The sequence below is a fragment of the Lissotriton helveticus genome, chromosome 9 (genome assembly GCF_964261635.1).
Source record: "Lissotriton helveticus chromosome 9, aLisHel1.1, whole genome shotgun sequence".
Lineage (NCBI taxonomy): Eukaryota > Metazoa > Chordata > Amphibia > Caudata > Salamandridae > Lissotriton > Lissotriton helveticus.
The window spans coordinates 819,769,844-819,788,449 of NC_136070.1; the positions used below are offsets into that span (position 1 = coordinate 819,769,844).

The 18,606-nt window shown below is 46.8% G+C and overlaps 1 protein-coding gene across 2 annotated transcripts in view; it reads left to right on the forward strand.

The window, feature by feature from the left end:
• The window catches only part of PPP5C (protein phosphatase 5 catalytic subunit), a 253,241-nt gene that overhangs the window by 170,656 nt on the left and 63,979 nt on the right, over positions 1 to 18,606 (forward strand). For both annotated transcript variants that reach the window (XM_078660986.1, XM_078660987.1), the window contains exon 8: positions 10,779 to 10,921. In XM_078660986.1, coding sequence (XP_078517112.1) covers positions 10,779 to 10,921 — 143 coding nt within the window. The remainder of the gene's footprint in view (positions 1 to 10,778; positions 10,922 to 18,606) is intronic.

The window sequence follows — 18,606 nt, forward strand, 5'->3', positions numbered from 1 at the left end:
AGGACCGGAAATGCATTAATCTCCGAGACAAACTGGAATAGGTGAGCGCCAAGGAGAAGGGAAAACCAAACTAGCCACACAGAAAACACTCCAGTTCCACTGATAGGTGGACATTTCTCATAAGGACTCCCACAAAGGGTGATAAAATGACATGAAAGGTGAAAAATAAGTCACTGCAGTCATTATCACTACCACCCGTCCTTTTTGCTGTTGAAGATTACAGCATCAACGTGCTTGCCATCGAAAGGATCAATGCTGACATCATGATTGCATCATCAACCCCATCACACTAAATCTTCTAGATCGGCACACACAATGTCACGGTGATTTCGGAGTACTCCAGACAAGCAACTGCATCCAGTTTACCTTGCATACAGACCATCCGTTCAATGACTGCAACACACCTCAGTGGCACCACTGGGGTTAAATGCTGTGTCTGGAAGTTTTGATTGGCCCAGAGCTTGCAAGTGCCATAAAACACAATGCTATTCAACCTTGAGCAACTCTGCCTCAGGGTTGCATCTTCCAGCGCTGAGCACCTGCTTGCAGTGAGCAGGGGGGACCACCACTGTTAAAGGTAAAATGCAAGGCCTAACCCGTACCTTGATACAAGTGGCTCATGCATGCAGACAACTTTGCCGCACACTATTAAGACTTTTTGCCAAAAGGGTGAAAAAGACATTGAATTAAGTTGTTTATGTAACCACAGAGAATAATTGAGCCATCTGCACCTATGCCTAATCGTTTTCTAAACTTGTATGTGTTAGGGACTGTTGATGCAAAGTCTCTACCAAGGTGTAAGGGGGATAGGGTACCGGAAAGAACGGGAGTGTAGCTACTCACTGTTAAAATGTATACAGCAAGCCTGAGCGACCTTCCATCGGATTGGGTAGTATTTAGTTGTGCTGTGAGATTAAGGTAATTTATTTTTACATAAAAGGGAATCCCTGGGCTAGTCATCACGTTATTGTGCCTGTTTGTTGACTTTTTAGTTCTGATCTCTTGCACTAAACACTATCACCCTGAGACTGCTCTGCCTTGCTACCATGAGACGCAAATGCTGAAAGGGTTGGTTAGATTGCAGAGACCTAGTAGGACCAGGCCCTTGGTCATCAGTAGCAAAAGACCTCGAACACCACAGTTGGGGCCCAGTAGCCCCCGTTAGGCCTGTGGCCCCCGAACGAGGTCTCGCACCCCCTCTGGCTGAACTACGCTTCAATCTGGTTTTATATATGCCACACTACTCTATTCCACTCAACTCTACAGTACTACTACTCTGTATACCTTTCCACACTATCCTTCTCCACTCCACTCTACCCTACTCCACACTTACACTGGAAGCCACTCCCATCCAACACTCTGGTTCCCTCCACTCTGGTTCCCTCCACTCTGGTTCTCTCCACTCTGGTTCCCTCCACTCTGGTTCCCTCCACTCTGCGTCCCTCTACTGTACTCCAATCCTCTCTACTGTACTCCAATCCTCTCTACCATACTCCAATCAGTCTCTCTACTGTACTCCAATCCTCTCTACTGTACTCCAATCCTCTCTACTGCACTTCATTCCTCTCTACTGTACGTCAATCCTCTCTACTGTAATCCAATCCCCTCTACTTTACTCCATTCCATGCCACTGCCCTCCACTTGATGCCACTCCACTTTACTCCAATCTACTTTACTTTACAAATATGACAATATTGAATAGAGTGAACCAATGATTATGATTTCTTGGCACATAAAATCACCCATTTGATGGAAGAAATCCATGACCAGGTCTAAAGGAAAATTATGATTCATTAGAAAATGATAGATAACTTGTTCCAGTTACCAGGTATGCCAACTAGGTATCAACATTGGCTGGGGACATTGGGAATCGTCCCACAGTGAATTCGCTATGACAGTGGCGGCTCCTCAAGGGAGCGCTGCGGTATGGTGGGTGGGCGGGTCAGGGGAGGGGGAGGGTGGGGGTTAGTAAACTCCGGAATTGGGCCTAATGGAGTTGAGTAAAGAAATAAATACATAAAATGAATTACATTGCGCGCTGCATCACCAATTTGGCGTTGCAGCGCGTGCAATGTAATCTGTTTTATTTCTTTATTTCTTTACTCTACTCCGTTCTGCCCTATTCCGAAGTTATCTACCCCCCACCCTGCCCTGCCCCGCCCCGCCCCACCACCCCGCAGCACTCCCTCAAGGAGCCGCCACTGCTCTATGAAAGTGCTGATCCACTTGTACCAGCATTTGTGGTGTACTGAATAACCAAGTATGGGAATCGGTAATATGAAGGGGTTAGTGCAGATTTCCTCATCACGTGGAGTGTACATTCTAGATTGCTGTTCTAGGATCTACCCACACTGTAGGCTCCCAAACTGGAGGTGTTAATTACCTGCAGCTGAAGATTTCAGGTGTCTGCTCTAAACTTATAAAGCTTTATATATAACACTAGAGTCTTGACCATGCAAGAGGGCTGGCCACTGTATTGTGTACTCCTCAGTCTTCACCAGGATCCTAAAATTGGCATGGCCTGACCGCTTTCCAGCACATATCTCTTTTGCATATGACTTTTGACATAAATCACGTCATTTGTTCTTCAAAGCTGTACTGCTGCTGGTAACTGGCCCTACAAGGTCCATTGCCTGTTCTTAGTAATCTGAACTGGCATTCACAATTCCTGGGTAAAGTATGCTGTGCAGTAAGCCTTAGACAAGTATTCATTATTCATACTATGAAATACATTCATAGCGTTTAGTATGGCCACATCAGTGGTTATAAGTGTGTGCCTTCCAATCTGGAGAATGCTTTCCTTCGCCTTCATCAGGCAAATGCTGTTGCTTTTGGGACAGAATTTAATTGCAGGTTTGGAGCTCGGCTTGTCTGATTTCGTTGAGGATGGGTAAACTTTTTGGTTACCCTCCAATAATACGAACGGGTCACTTTCTGCTTTCTTCTCTCAGGCTGTGTGGGCATGGCAGGAATATGCATAGATCATGCCTTTGACAAGGCTGATTGTGTCCCACCTCCAAATACTGGACCTCTAATGAATAGGAAATGGTTATTTACTTTCCCTTTAATGCGGATCTGGTGTTTGCCTTGTATAAGGCCCTTTTATTGATGTCCAAGGGGCAGCACTTTCCTCCAAAACAAGCATCCCTTGAATAAAGACTTCCACTTGGTCCGTCAGTACTCTCAGCTCAGACATTCACTTAAGGTTTTTCCAAGAGGCAGACCACCACTCCTCAGGGAGTCTGTTATCAAGCTCATTGCACAAACCGTTACAGCCACAAGTGTTTACATCACTTTTGGGCTCCAGTTGGTGCTGAAAGAAGGCCCTATAAGCTCAACCAAGAGCGTCCACCCTTTTCGGCCGTGGAGCCCCAAGACCACAAACTAACCTAAACTTTATTCAAAGCCAAAGTCCCCTTTGACACTGGTTCCCAAGCCATTGTTGACTTTAAAGCCACCATCAATACTGAGAACACCCTCAAGGAGGCGCTTGATGTGAGATAGAAGTGTTTCTTTATCTATCCCCTTACAGCAAAGGCACCCCCGCTGAAACCCAGAGACTCTGGCTGTGCAGAGGAGACTGGTATTTGAGGAGGAACCTGTATCGAGGTGAGGCCGCTCCAGGTCTCGTACTTAAGAAGCATAAACACAGTGGCACCAGCCCACCTCCCTCCCCCCCTTATGCTCCACTTCCACCACTACCTCCTTTACCCCACCATTACCTCCTTCACCTCCACTGCCAAGTTCACCTCTTCCACTGCAGTGACCAGAGGGATACCCATGCTCCTTTTATGACTCACCAAAAGCGGTACAAAAGGGGGTGGTGATGGACGGAGCATCTGAATCAATCAAACACTCGCACCCAGTCAAAAGATCTGGGTTTAATCCATCACCGTTCTTTAGCCCACTCTGCCACCCCAGTTCAGACATGGCTATATGCAAATCAGTCTGACCCTGTGCCTCATGGGAACAGTCCAGCCCGAGCTCCGTCCTTCATCCCCCCTTGTGTATCGCTTTGTTCGTCCTAAGTGTGGCAGGGTATGCTCAGACGTGAGTCCCTTGTTCACTTGGCCACTGGATTCAAGATAGCCTGGCTGATGAGGATTATGAATCCGAAACCGGTCCCAGGATGCTTGTTTCCGGTCCAGGGAAGACATGGCTTGGCAGTTCGGGCTGGACTGTTCCCATAAGGCACAGGGTCAGACTGATTTGCATACAGCCATGTCTGAACTGGGGTGGCTGAGTGAACTAAAGAATGGTGATGGATTAAACCCAGATCAGTTGACTGGGGGTGAGTGTTTGATTTGTTCAAGCGCTCCGTCCATCATCCCCTTTTGTATCGCTTTGTTCGCCCTAAGTGTGGCAGGGTATGCTCCGACGTGAGTCCCTTGTTCACTTGGCCACTGGATTCAAGATAGCCTGGCTGATGAGGATTATGAATCCGAAACCGGTCCCAGGATGCTTGTTTCCGGTCCCGGGAAGACATGGCTTGGCAGTTCGGGCTGGACTGTTCCCATAAGGCACAGGGTCAGACTGATTTGCATACAGCATGTCTGAACTGGGGTGGCTGAGTGAACTAAAGAATGGTGATGGATTAAACCCAGATCAGTTGACTGGGGGTGAGCGTTTGATTTGTTAAAGCGCTCCGTCCATCATCCCCTTTTGTATCCCTTTTATGACTCAGGCAGTCCTTTTGGCTTTGCCAACCGCTACAACACCCTCTTCGAGCCATAGCCCACAGATGACCCTTGGGAAGATTAGTGTCAACCCTCTAGACCTCGACCATTACCCAGTTGTGGCATCTCTGACCAACAATACCATGGCCATCCAGCAGGCAGCGACCTTTCACAAAGTGGATATGCACAGCTTCCAAGTGGAAGAATATTTCCTCTGAGACACTGTCAAAGTCTGAGCAGAGGGTGGTATTTTTGGCTATGCAAAGGCTAGCTCAAGTCCTCACCGGAGACATTCAGGGAACCTCTCAAAGCCAGAGTAGTAACAGCCAGGATGGAGAAGTAGTACGTGCCCTCCCTCAGTGTCCCTATCTACATTGGAGGCTATGTCCCACCTGCCCATTGGTCTTGTGCACCTTCCACAAGCAGGCTTCTGTTCATGCCACAGGCCATGCTCTGCCTGTTGACACAGAGAACTAGAACCTGGATAAAGTCAGCAAGAGGGTGGTCATATGGGCAGTTACTCAATGATGTATAGCAAACTCCATGGGGTTCTTCTCATGCTATGATAGAACACAGTCAGAAGAAATGCAGCAGCTGGTGAAGCATCTACCTTAGGAGTTCAGGAAGGTAGATTTTAGTGTCTGAGGTCAAGACCATCTCCGACGCTACCATCCATTGCAACCTCAATGCGAAGGACAAAGCATCCAGGGACGGTAACACCAGTGTCTTTCGCAGACACCATACCTGGGTCCATATCTTGGGGTTTTAGCCGGAGGTTCAGCAGCATCTCCTCAACATCTCCTCAACCTGCCCTTTGATTGGGAACACCTATTTGGGTTATAGGTTGGTGATGATGCTAGAGAAAGGTAAAGAAGAAAGGTTCTGGAAGCAGCAGCTTTGAGGTGCGAAGGCCACATCCACTGATCCCACCCATTCATATATGTGGCATCAGTTGCCTTTCCACCAGCATGGGGACCTGGGGTGCCTGTACAGTTACAAAGGCTGGGGCGGCACTGGCAAAGGAGATTTCATCTCTAAACACTGACTTTGCTTTCCTTACCCCCTCACCCTGATCACATCTCACTTTTAGGGGGAAGATTTCAGGATTTCCTCTTTCGCTGGTCAGATCAGTGGGTACTGACGGAGATTTACTATTGCTACTGCCCAGAGCGTTTCACAACTCCTCATAACATCCCCCCCACCCCACAGACATACCCTCAGCAGATGACATTGTAGCCTTCTAGAGAATGAGGTTCAGGCACAGCTCCATCAAGAAATCACAGGAAGAGTGCGCTCTCCACAGAGTCAAGGGCGTCTACTGTCTTTACTTCCTCAACCCCAAGAAGGACAGTTCCCACAGGTCAATCTTAGACCTCAGGTTGCTCAATCAATACTCTCTGTCAAAACCGTTCCACGTGACACATTTCCAGAATGTCATTTCTCTGCTCTGACAAGATTATTACAGGACCGTGCTAGGCTTGAAGAACCCTACTTTCACATCCCCATCCATCCCACCCTCCAGCTCTACCTCCGGTTTGTGGTAAGCGGTCGTCAGTACCAATTCAAAGTGCTTCCCTTTGAGTTATACCACCGCTCCAAAGGTCTACATAAAGTGCTTAGCAGTGAGTCACTCATCTAAGAGGGCCATCCACTTTTTTCCCTACCTCGACGATTGGCTGATTAGGAACCCAGTCAAGCAACAATATCTAGCCTTTACCCAAGCTGCAATCTCCATATTTCACTGTCTGGGATTGACTACAAGTGTCACCTACGACCCTTGCATATCCACCTCTTTCTGGGTGTCCTTACTCAGTGGAGTCACAGACAAAGCCAGCCCAAGCCAGCAGGGGGCGTTGGCATTCTAGCAGATCTTACTTCTCTATCAGCCCATTCGTCAAGTTACAATCTGAAACTTCATGCGCTTCCTAAGGATGATGATCTACTGCATTGCGAACCTTGAATCGCTAGCCATATGCCTTGCTCTCAAGGCCTTCCTTCAAATCATTCAGGGCCAGGTAGTCTTCTTCAGGACAGACAGCATGACTGCCATGTATTACCTTTCATAGCAGGAAGACACACTATCTCCCTTTCTCGCCGCACAAACACAGAAGACGTGGGCCTGGAATGTACACCACCACATACACCCTCTAGCGGGGTACCTTTTAGGAGTTCACAGACCTACTCAGCAGGACGCATCAACAAGTCAACTAAAAGGAACTCCTCCTGCAAGTTCACTCCCCTACTTTTAATGCTGGGCACCCCATAGATAAACTTGTTCGCCACTCCATCCAACAAAAAAAATCCCAAACTTAGCCTTCAAGTAACCCATACCCATAGTTCACAAGCAATGCGCTATTAATTAATTGGTCAGTGATTTTGTTTGTCTATACTTTTCCGACTCTCCCACTTCCGTATATGGTAAGAAAGATTCAACAAACCTTCCCTAAGCATTATCCTGAAGGTCCTCACATGGGCCACACTGCTGTGGAACTCGAGACTCCTGGAGATGTTCATCAGACCCAGAGAGAAGCTTCCCAACAGGCTGGACCTTCTCACATGCAACTAAGGCCAGATTGGGCACCCACTCCCCAGGCAGCTTGGTTTAGTAATCTAGTGCCTGAGGTCTTAGAATTTGCTTTCCTCTGTCTTCCACAGGAATGCATGGATTTTCTGCATGAATCTCGCAGGCCTACCACACAGGTCTGCTATACTTCAAAATGGAAAAGGTTTCTAAACTATTGCATATCCAGTTACCTGGAACCTCTTATACTTAGTGTCCAGGACATTATTTTTCATCTTCTCCGTCTACAAAAGCCTGGCCTCGCCTGCACTTCTGTACAGCTTTAATTAGCTGCAGTAGCTGCACACATGCAAAACAGGGAACACTCCTCCCTCATTCTCATCCTAGTAATCAAAGCCTATATTGAGGACCTCAAGAACATCATCCCACCCAAAACAGCCTATCTGCCCCTGCATGGGACCTCAGGATGGTCCTCACCGGGGTCACAGATTCTTTTGAGCCTCTGCATCTCCCTTTCAGTTTCTCTTGCGGAAAGTAACTTTTATCATAGCCATAACGGCTCTCAGACGCATTGGTGCATTGCATGCCCTCACAGTCCAAGAACCCTTCATTCTGGGCTAAAGGCACATGGTCATTCTCAGAATCGTCCTAAAGTGTCTTCCCAAAATGGTTTTCTGTTTCCTCCTCAAACAGGTTATAGAGCTGCCAGTCTTTTTCCCTCAACCAGACTCCATAAAGGAGGGAACCCTTCATATCCTTGATGTTAAACTCGCTGTCCTGTATTACATAGACGAGACCAGTCCCTTTTGCAGGTCTGATCAGTTGTTTATAGCCTTGGTCAAACCTTGCAAATATCAGCCTATTTCCAATGCTAGAATTATCAGATGGATAGTCAAGTGCATTCAAAGCTGCTATTAAAAAGCTAAAAGAGCCCTCCCTAAAACCCCGGGGTGTACTCTTCAGGCAATAAAGCAGCAACTATGGTCTTCCTTGGTAATATCCCACTAGCTGACACATGTAAGGCAGCCACTTGGTCAACCTAACAAATTTACTAAGCACAATTGTATTGATATCTTAGCCTAACTAAGTAGGAAAGCGGAAGCCCTATCTGAACCTGAGCATGCACTATGTAACAATAAGGGTTCTCCACAGGGATAGATTAACACAGTATTTCTTCAACCATAATCTAATTTTATTGGACTAGCCATATTCAGTGGCAACAAAAGGTTATTTATGATACCTTCAGATTTAATACATTCTGACGCACCCATATACACACAGATTTATGATAATTCGGGATGTTACTAAATGTTATCTTTAAAAATCATGAAATTCTCTCAACAATTATATTATTCAATGTTCCATTAAAAAGATACTTGTTCAGGGACACATTCTCGTTGTCCTACAATGCTTTTTACACAAAACGTCTACTGTACAATGTTGCTATGTTGCCCACCGGCAGGTAGCACTGCAAACAGTCATGAAGGTACAAAGAAAGAACAACTAATGCCTAAGAATATCCTCTAGATGCATTGTCTTTTACAAACTTGAAAAGCATTTTTTTGTGCTCCTTAAAGCTTTGCCGTGCGTGGGTGGCCGCATGGCCCAGCCTGCTCGAAAGGACACCCACCCTGACTTTTAATTGTTTTTAAATCATGCAGGAATCTTGTGGGACTAAAGTTAAATTTGGTCCTGTGTGTTGTGGGGTGGTTGAGGAGTCCCACTGGAACTTGAACCCCACCCACCCCAAGATACATCGGCTCAGGATGACCCTAAGGCCGTATACATTATTTTTTCATTTTCGGGCATTTCAGCCGAGTACCTGTGTCCTATAATGGCAGTTACAACATTCTCTTCATGTTGCAGCTAGCAAGTCAGAGTATAAGCTCTCACAGGAGTGAGGGAGCCGATGGGGGTGATAAAAGCTCCCTCGGACAATAAGATTGGTCTATTTGAAGTTGCTTACCCACAAGACACCCGTGTACCCAACCCTCCAGAGATCTATACATTTTGTACCTTAATTTTTCAAAAACTACTAAATGCATTTACACCAAATCACAAAAATCAAGCTTTCTTGGTAAAGGTCTTACTTTCTGTCAAATGTGTAATTCTGTTCAGACATTTTCGCTGTAGCGCTGTTCAAAAATCCATATGGGAATTGCATGGGGAAGTTGCATTTTAGGACAACATAACCACCACCACCCTTTTCCTCACAACTGGATTGACTAATCATCCCAAAACATTCCAGAAAGAAGCGGAGGTGGGTGAGCTTTGTTTTTTGCTAAATTTTCACACCACCACATCTACTCCCAGCATCTGTAGATGTTCAGTTAAAAATATCAAATATATACTAAGCTATAGAATGGGGGTTGGGAGCACACTGCCTCACAGTCCCAGCACAGTTCGCCCCTTTGCATCCTGGTAAATGCAGTACACAGTTGAAACTTACTTCAAAATTAGCTGGAGTTTTTCACCTAAGTTGGTGCAGACATTGCTGTATATCTCTAGACACGTGTTTCTGTGTTGAGCCCATCTTCAGTAGAGAGCAGCAGTATTAGAGAGCAAAGAAAATCATCTGGGGTGGCTGGAAATGCTGCCAAGTTTCTCTCAGATCACTGTACCACTCACAAGCACACAGGTGCATCTCCAAAGCTCATCAGCTTGCTGGCTCAAGGGAGCCGTTTGAACAGAATGGGTATTGGGAGCACACTGCCTCACAGTCCCAGCACATTTCACCCCTTTGCATCCTGGTAAATGCAGTACACAGTTCAAACTTACTTCAAAATTAGCTGGAGTTTTTCACCAAAGTTGGTGCAGACATTGCTGTATAACCCGACACGTGTTTCTGGGTTGAGCCAATCTTCAGTAGAGAGCAGCAGTATTAGAGAGCAAAGAAAAATCATCTGGGGTTGCTGGAAATGCTGCCTGCTAATTTTGAAGTAAGTTTGAACTGTGTACTGCATTTACCAGGATGCAAAGGGGCGAACTGTGCTGGGACTGTGAGGCAGTGTGCTCCCAAACCCCATTCTATATACTAAGCTATGAATGCTTTCCTTGACAGTGTGCTGTTAGTTCATATTCTGGAGGAGAGGTCCTTATTAACGAACTCAGGATTGTAAATACAGCCCCATTAGTTTCTGACCCGTTCATTTTAGAGACAGTCCAAGTAGGCAATCTGAAAAAGCAGAGCTAAAAGTTCCACTTGAATTTTGCTCACAGTTTGTATCTCTTATATTTCTTCCATTCTTCCTGATAGACTGTACCTGTATTACCTGTACTGGCCCATCCCTTACCCATCTACATTTACCCACGATCTGGCTCCAGCTCTCTCTCATTTGTCTCTTGTCTATGTTTTAATAATTAATTGTTTTACTACTTCTGTGTTCCTACCAAGTTAAATGTCTCTCCACACCGAGCCAACTTCTCTTCTGTTTTGTTCCTGTTTTTCTTTCTTTACCCCATCTCAGTTGCTTGTTAGTTTCTAATCTTTCGTACTCTACTTTTTACTCTCTCGATTCTCTAACCTATTTCTCCGACTCACAGTTTCTTCCTGGGGCTTAATTGTTTTTTGGTTCTTGCAGGAAATCACGAGACCGATAACATGAATCAGATCTACGGTTTTGAAGGAGAAGTTAAAGCCAAATATACAGCTCAGATGTTTGAGCTCTTCAGTGAAGTTTTTCAGTGGCTGCCATTGGCTCAGTGTATTAATGGCAAGGTGCTGGTAAGGGAAAAAACCTTGTATCTGACTCAGGTGTAAGAACAATTCCATGCATTGTTAGGACCAGAAACCCTGAAATTCCTTTTATGGGGTGCTCCATTACACATACATACAGGGCATAAACGTGGGACCTGGTAAAGGCTGAAATGTTATCTTTACAGCCGCGTCGAAGAGGAAAGTCCTGATAAAGTACTTTTCCAGCCACAGTTATAAAACCGATGGCAAGGGTGGTGCTCTGTTTCATATATCATCTTTAGAAAGAATGCTGTGAGGTCCGATCTGTAGATCAAGCGCAGACATTATAGGTAGATGCTGATTATACAATAACAGAAGGGAAACCCTACAGTGCTTAGCCAGTCCCTCCGTACCCGCCCAAAGGGATCACCCTATGGAATAAAAGGACTCTCACCCACTGGAATTGCAAGCGGAATGCTTCGACATAGAGTCCTTAGGTGTATCTGGACAAGCTCAACCTTGGTAGCCAAGGGAGCTCTGGTTATTAGGTGGGATCTTAGATTTAAAATAGTCTAGGGTGTCCTGAGGGTTAATTGTACTTTCAAAGGGTACCCTGTCTGAATTCAAAACAGGTGGGAATGTACTAAGGAAATTAGTATCGCCTAAATCCCAGAGTCCGCATGTTGCAACCATTACACCAATGCCTCACGGGGCTAATTGGCTTTCATTATGACTTCACATAGATTCTGTTAGTATCCTATTTTTTTGCATTTAATTGTGAAACTTCCATACTTATACCTACCATATATAACAACCCATTTGGTTTCTATGTTCATATTTCTTTCTTAGCGCCCTATTTAGAGCTCAGGGGAAGGAAAAACTAAATAGGTTTAAGCCTTTGATGAAAGTTTGACTGCAAGTCCACCTGCTTCCTTACCCCCATGAGGCTCTAAACAGGACAACTATTTTAAATCTAGTATTCCCACCCAGTCGCAGTGAGTGAGAATCCTTTGATCACCACAGGCTCTCTCACTTGGGCAGGTACGGAGAGATAGGCTAAGCAGCAGGCTTGTAGAGTGTGCAAGCCCGTGCTGCTACCTGCTTTTTTTAATGTTATTTTAGCTGTGTGCATTACTGCGTGTTGCAGGGTGCACAGTAAGGGGTTTTGGGCTCCCTTGGTGATCGATGTATCTCACTTGACTGCCTTATTTTATTAGCTTGTTTTATATATATATATATATATATATATATATATATATATATATATATATATATATATATATATATATATACTTGACATTTTTAAAATGCACATACTTTGGTGAGGAAGGCCGACTGCGGGTGCTCCTCTTGCATGGTAGGTTCCAATAGGCGAGCCATTTTTCACTTCCTTCTTTGGGACAAAATCCGATGCCATTTTTAGGTCTCGCCTAGACGAAAGCGAAGCTTTGCTGTCTAGGGCGAGACGACTTATGTTGTTACTTCTGGGGGAATGAGGACAGCAATGTTCCACGCGCTTTCTCTTTCCGAGATTGTACCTCGTGAGCGCGCACGTCGTCACTCACGCATGCGCACAAAGAAAGCCATACACACTGCATATACACACATGCACCCCCCCTTAAACAGACACACGCGCGCACACAGACAGACAGACGCACGCACAAACACACTCAAACAGACACACGCGCATACACCCCACCCCCACTCACCCCTCCTCTCACTCAACACACTCACCTGTTCTGGCGGTGCTCGGCGGCGGTTCTGCTGCTCGGGCGGCGGTAGCGCTTTGCGGGGCTCTCTCACCACATGAGAGCCCCGCCTTCCCCATGCGCCCGGACGCTCTTCACCCGGTCCCCCATCTCGGGACCGGGACTCAATGCGGAGCCTTCATGGCTCCTCGGGCAGCTCTTTCTGTCTCTCGCCGCGATGGGGCGGGACTTCCGGTTGGGGCCGCGATGGCATTGGCCGGCTTCCCAACCGCTTCCGGGTCGTCGCAGGCAGCGCGGCGGCCCGGCGGGTACTTGTTTTTACAGTTCTCAAAGTCAAAGAACAACCCGTCCATTCGTAGAACTTGTGTACGCCCTTGTACTTGATGGAGGAGACCCACGAGGCGAGATCTCGTCAGACTGGACTTTGCCCGTTTGCCGCAGTCATTTCCGAGCCGTGTCCTTGTTGCGATTGCAAAGTCACTACAACTTTCAGCTTTGGGAAACACCTACTGGCTCACTCACGCACAAACACCATAATTGCTCTATCTAGGCGGTCGCCTCCCAGCAGGCACCAATGAGCACTGAAGGAGTGGGAAAAGTACACCGTCTTATGTGCTCATTCAATAGTGCAACAAATGCCTTCCCTCCAGAATGGCAAACGTAAACAAATACGAGGTTCATTTATCCTGCGGAAAGCGTGGGAGTATGCTCTGCACTGTGTCGACATTCTTCAGCGCTACAATAAAACATTTCAAATGATACACAGGTACAGGCATCATACATGTGGGAATGTCTAGTGATCTGAAGCAGAATTTAGCGCTTATTTTACTTGTGTTGTTACACTGTCTGCTTTCTAAGTCGGTGAGCACTGTTTTCTTTAATGATCTCCACCCAAGACATCGCAGCATGCCACACGCTTTTACTAATGTGTTTATTTAAATTACAGCACGGGCCGCTTTCACTTTAGCGGCCACGCCTATTTAATTATTTATTTTACAGCGCAGGCCGCTTTCGCATTAGCGGCCACACTTATTTATTTATGTAATTAATAGCATGTGCCGCTTTCACTTTAGAAGCAGTGCTACAGAAGCTTTCTAAATTACATTTTTTTCCCACTAAGAGTGAAAATGCCCCATATGCACTTTCACTTAATATTGTGCGCAGCTCTTTCTCTGTAATCTGGATACAAGCGCAGCATCTACAGGTAGGGATGGGCGCGGCCACCATTAAAGTTTTCTCGCATGTGCAAGAGTTTGAGCTATTGGCATTAAAAATAACAAGGCCTTGTTTTATGTGTTGCTTTGAAAACACATGAATAAAAGGCATTGACATTGACAATGCCAATAGCTTAAAGGCTCGCAAATGCGAGACCTATTGCATTGAAAATGCTTGTTTGGTACAGTTAGCAGCCCAGTCCACCTACTGGCTGCTCTATCTGGATCACAGCAACGCGGACGCGTGCAGCGGGTGCGCCATTGTCAAGCCCGTCTGTGCCAATCTACATCTGGATCACTGCCAGTGCCAGCCATGCTGCCCAAAAGGACAGCTGCAGGACTTTAAGATGGGCGCACAATGAGATTATGGCATTAAAAGGGGAGACGTGTTCAGGCATGTTGTGCACCGACTTTGTGGCAGGGTGCCGGGAGTTTTGTTGCTTGGTCTGTGACTTTACTCTCAACACGAGGCCAGCGCAAAAGGTGGGAAAAGCAGAACACGACATACACCAGACCCACAGATTCACTGATATTAAAGCCTACCTAATCAACTGCAGGTCACTACCTAAGCACCCAGAGGACATCTGCCAATCCCTTGTGGATACTTCTTGGGATATTATGTTCCTCACAGAGATGTGGTTAAGGGAAGGAACTAACCCTGGCGTGGCCCTGGCGATTCCCTCAAGGTATCAAATGGTGTGTGCCAACAGGGGTGGAGATAGGTATTACACCCATAGGGTGGGTGGCCAATATTTTTAAAGACTCTTGGGAGATTTCGACCTCCAACCTGGGCCAGATCGGCAACATCTAATGCCTAATCTTTTGTATTAAACTATCCCCCCCCCTCTCTCCTTTGCTGGGCTGCTGCTTTATAGGCCACCTAATTTCCCACACAGTCACACGCCGAAACTGGTAGACCTCATAGCCCAGCTATTCACACACTATGCCAATTTTACAGTGTTGGGAGATCTTAATCTCTACGTCGACAACCCCAGCTCCCTTCATAGCGCTCATCTTATTGCAGCTCTTTCTGGTTGTGATTTAGCCCAGGTAGTCACATCCCCACCCCATATAGCAGGGCATGTGCTAGATCTCATCTGCTCAAATATGCAGGCACCGAGGGTCAATAAGCTGCTGCGCATGGTTTGGACAGACCATTTTTTGGTTCCGTTTAGTTTTAGAACCAAAGATGTGGCAAATACTAAATCAAGTAAAATCAGGAGGTACTGGGGACAGTTCTTGATTGATCAAGGCCACAACTATCTGACAACCCCAATTGTGACTCCCCCTGCTTTAAGGCGTGACTGAAGTTTGCGCTTGATAAGATTGTCCCGTTGAGGTCTGTTACCTCATCCAGATCTACCCCATATAAATAAATGTATTTCAGTGGGAACTGATAAACACATAATTGTGCTTTACTCACATTGCATGACAGTTTGTGAAATGTAAAACGCAGCTTTAAGAATCTGCCACTATCTTTACACACATTCTGTGATGGATGCTTTGCTAAGCTCCACTCTGGGCTCACTGTATGCCACCAGTCGTGCCTATGTGACTGTCCCCGACTGTCCCCAAGTGCCCTAGCACATACTTTCAGTTGTTGTGCATGGGCATCAGCTCCATTGTTAAATTGTTTTTTCTCTGCCATCTGGTTGTGGCATATCTCCCCTAGAGCTTCGGTTTGACGCTGTGTGGGTTTCTCGCTGGGCTCATTCGGATCCATTCCTCGCCGGAAGAAAGTACAATTGTGTGCCCAGTTCTATTTATTGCGCACCCTTTCTAGTCGGTTCCTAGATTTAGACACTGTAACACCCTGCTCAGGGCCTGGCCCCCTCGGGCCTTCAACACCATCCTCAAAGTGCAAGAATGTCCTAGTTATGCAAAGTACTCCATTTCAGTGTTGTCCCTAGTGCCAGTCTAGGTACCCAAGGACAGACCTCCATATACTTTGTAACCTCTGCTCGTCTACCGACCCTCAGGAGCACTTCTGCACAGCCTGTCTCTCCTTCCGAAATGAAAAACAACTCTTTGAACTGTCAGGCCGGTCGTATGACATCCACATCGATGGTGCACTGACAACTGGATGATGCCTCCAACTTCTTAAGAGACCAAGACATTGAGGGTGACCAGCATCAGGAAGTCATTGGCCTTGACATAGAGTTCCTATCGCTGGCCAAGAATTCCTATTCCAGCGTTGAGGAAGATGAGCCGCTGCGGGCGCTGTGCCAGTCAGAAGTGTTTTCAGTGTGTACTACAACCCAGCACACTGCTAATCGAATTTGCACTCTGCGGAGGTTAGAGCCTCAAGCTCACAGGCCACCGGTTTGCCACTACCACAATGCCATGGTTGGTCACTGGGTAGAAGGATCCGACTTGACAACCGCTTACACTTTGGCGCTGAAGTCCTCCTCCAAGTCTCACCCAAGCTTCTCCACTGTCACGTGGGCTCCTGCCTTTGTAACCAGCCACGAGACCCACCTCAGAGGTAAACCCCTCGAAGCGAAAATCCACCTTTGCTCCGCATGGACATCAAAACCCGTTGGATCAGAAAATATAGGCGCCTACGCCCACCTCGTCTGCATCTAAGGTCTCTTACCATCTGTCCTCCAGCATCTCCAATAGGAGCTCGAGTCAAGCAGCGGAGGATCAGCATTTAGCCTACCACTTGTCACATCCTAGCTAAGCCTCTGGCAAGCCTAAAGACCCTGTTCCTCCTAAGAGGAAATTGACTTTTGAGGTGGCCTTGAATCAACCTTTGGAGCCGAAGTTTTGAAAGCATCGTCACTATGATAAAAGCACCTTTCCACCTGCTACATTGCCTTCTCCACCTAACTCTCCTCCTGTGACACTCCTTATTAGGCCTGCTTCTCCACTACTACTTGTGGACACTACCTCATATTCACCTCAGGGCTCTCTTCCATCTGGGGGGGGGGGGATAGTTCAGGATCTCTGTACAACCCACCTTATGACCCACATCCTTGTGGGGACTCCTGGGACGATTACGATGTTGAGCCACCAGCTGACACTGACATGTTTCCTGCGAAGTCTTCACCGATGACTAAATGAGGTTCTTCAGCGTGTAGCCACCTTCCACAAGATGGAAGTGCAAACCACCTGAAGAGAAGGGCTTGCTCGTGGATATCTTCTCCTCCACCCATAGGTCCATGCAATACCTTTCCATGCTCAAGGGCATGCTTGGACCTGCACACAAGATTTTCATGGGGATAGTGAAGGCGTGTGTTATCACCCCATGGTGGATAAAAAATACAAAGCATCCCTTTATGACCTCTCTCCCCAGTATCAGGGTCCAATTACCACCTGAATCACTGGTTGTACTTACTGGACGTAAATATGCCAATTCCTAGAGCACAGGCGATGCTCTGGCTCCTGACCGGTAGAGCAAAAAGATTGATGTGGGAGCCACTCATTGGTGGATCGCTAATTCAGTGGACCTGCTCTCTCTGTATGACAGTTCGCACTGGGATGAAATGGCAGATCTGATCCAGCACTTCCCGGAACAATATAAAAAAACATGGCCAGGAGTTGGTGGTTGAAAGGTAAATCATCCCAAACACCAACTGCAGGGGTGTCCTCGAGGCAGCAGACACCGCTGCTGGAAGTATCAATGATAGTGTCCTCCGCAGGCAGGCCTGGTTGTGCGTGCCTGGCTCCAAACCAGAAGTTCAACAACATCTTCTCAACCTGTCATTTTATGGTAAGAACCTCTTCGGTTGGCAGGTTGATGAGATGCTGGGGAAAATTAAGAATGGCTCAGTGCCCACCAAGGCCATGGGTTCCCTGCAAACACCATCTGCCTGCAGCTCTTTTTACCGCACACAATATCGCGGAAGGGGCAAAATTACCTCCCTGAAACCCCTACATCCTTCCCCAGATGACTACATCAACAGTCATCCTCTGGGGTTATTAAAGGGGAGGCTACAAGGGCACCAATGAGCGATGCAGGGTAAAAGGCACAACCCCTAAAGGGGCTGCAGCTGCCAAGCAGTGACTTCCTTACCCTTCCCCTGACTCTCTAACACCTGTCTGGGGAAGATTGCAGGGATTTCTGCTCCAACGGGCAGAGATCACCTAGGACCAGTGGGTGCTAGATATTATAGCAGAGACTTACTGCCTAGAACTTTAACAGACAACACCAAACATTCCCCCCTCACAGACGTAGTCGCTCACTCAGAACATCAGTGTCTGCTCAAAGAGTTGATGCATGCCCTAATCAACAAAACGGCTATAGAACCTGTGCTGCCCCAACACCGCAGCAAGGTGATATACTCCTTATACTTCCTGATTCTAAAAAAGAACGTGCCCCTAAGACCCAGACTCGACCTCTTGTCAGAGCACTTTCACATGCTGACACTGCAGGTTTCATTCCTGTGCTACAGCGAAGAGACTTAATGACTGCCCTTGACCTGAAGGGTGCCTACTTCCATATCCCCATCCACCATGTGCATCGAAAGTTCCTTTGGTTTGTGATAGGTGATCAGCATTATCAATGCAGAGTGCTACCCTTTGGAGTAACCACAGCTCCCAGGGTGTTTACAAAGTTTCTTGCAGTAGTAGCCTCTCTCCCCAGAAGGTCCATGTCCATGTCTTTACTTAACTGAACGACTTGTTTTATCAAGAGCACTACGCAACACCAATGCCTAGAACATTCCCAAACTACCATTCATCTTTTGCACAGCCTAGACGTCCCCATCAGTGCAAACAAATCCCACCTCCAGCCCCTGCAAGTACAGCCCTCCCTCAGACCATACTCCACTCTTGAGTGAAAAGCATACACCAGCCCAGCAAGTGT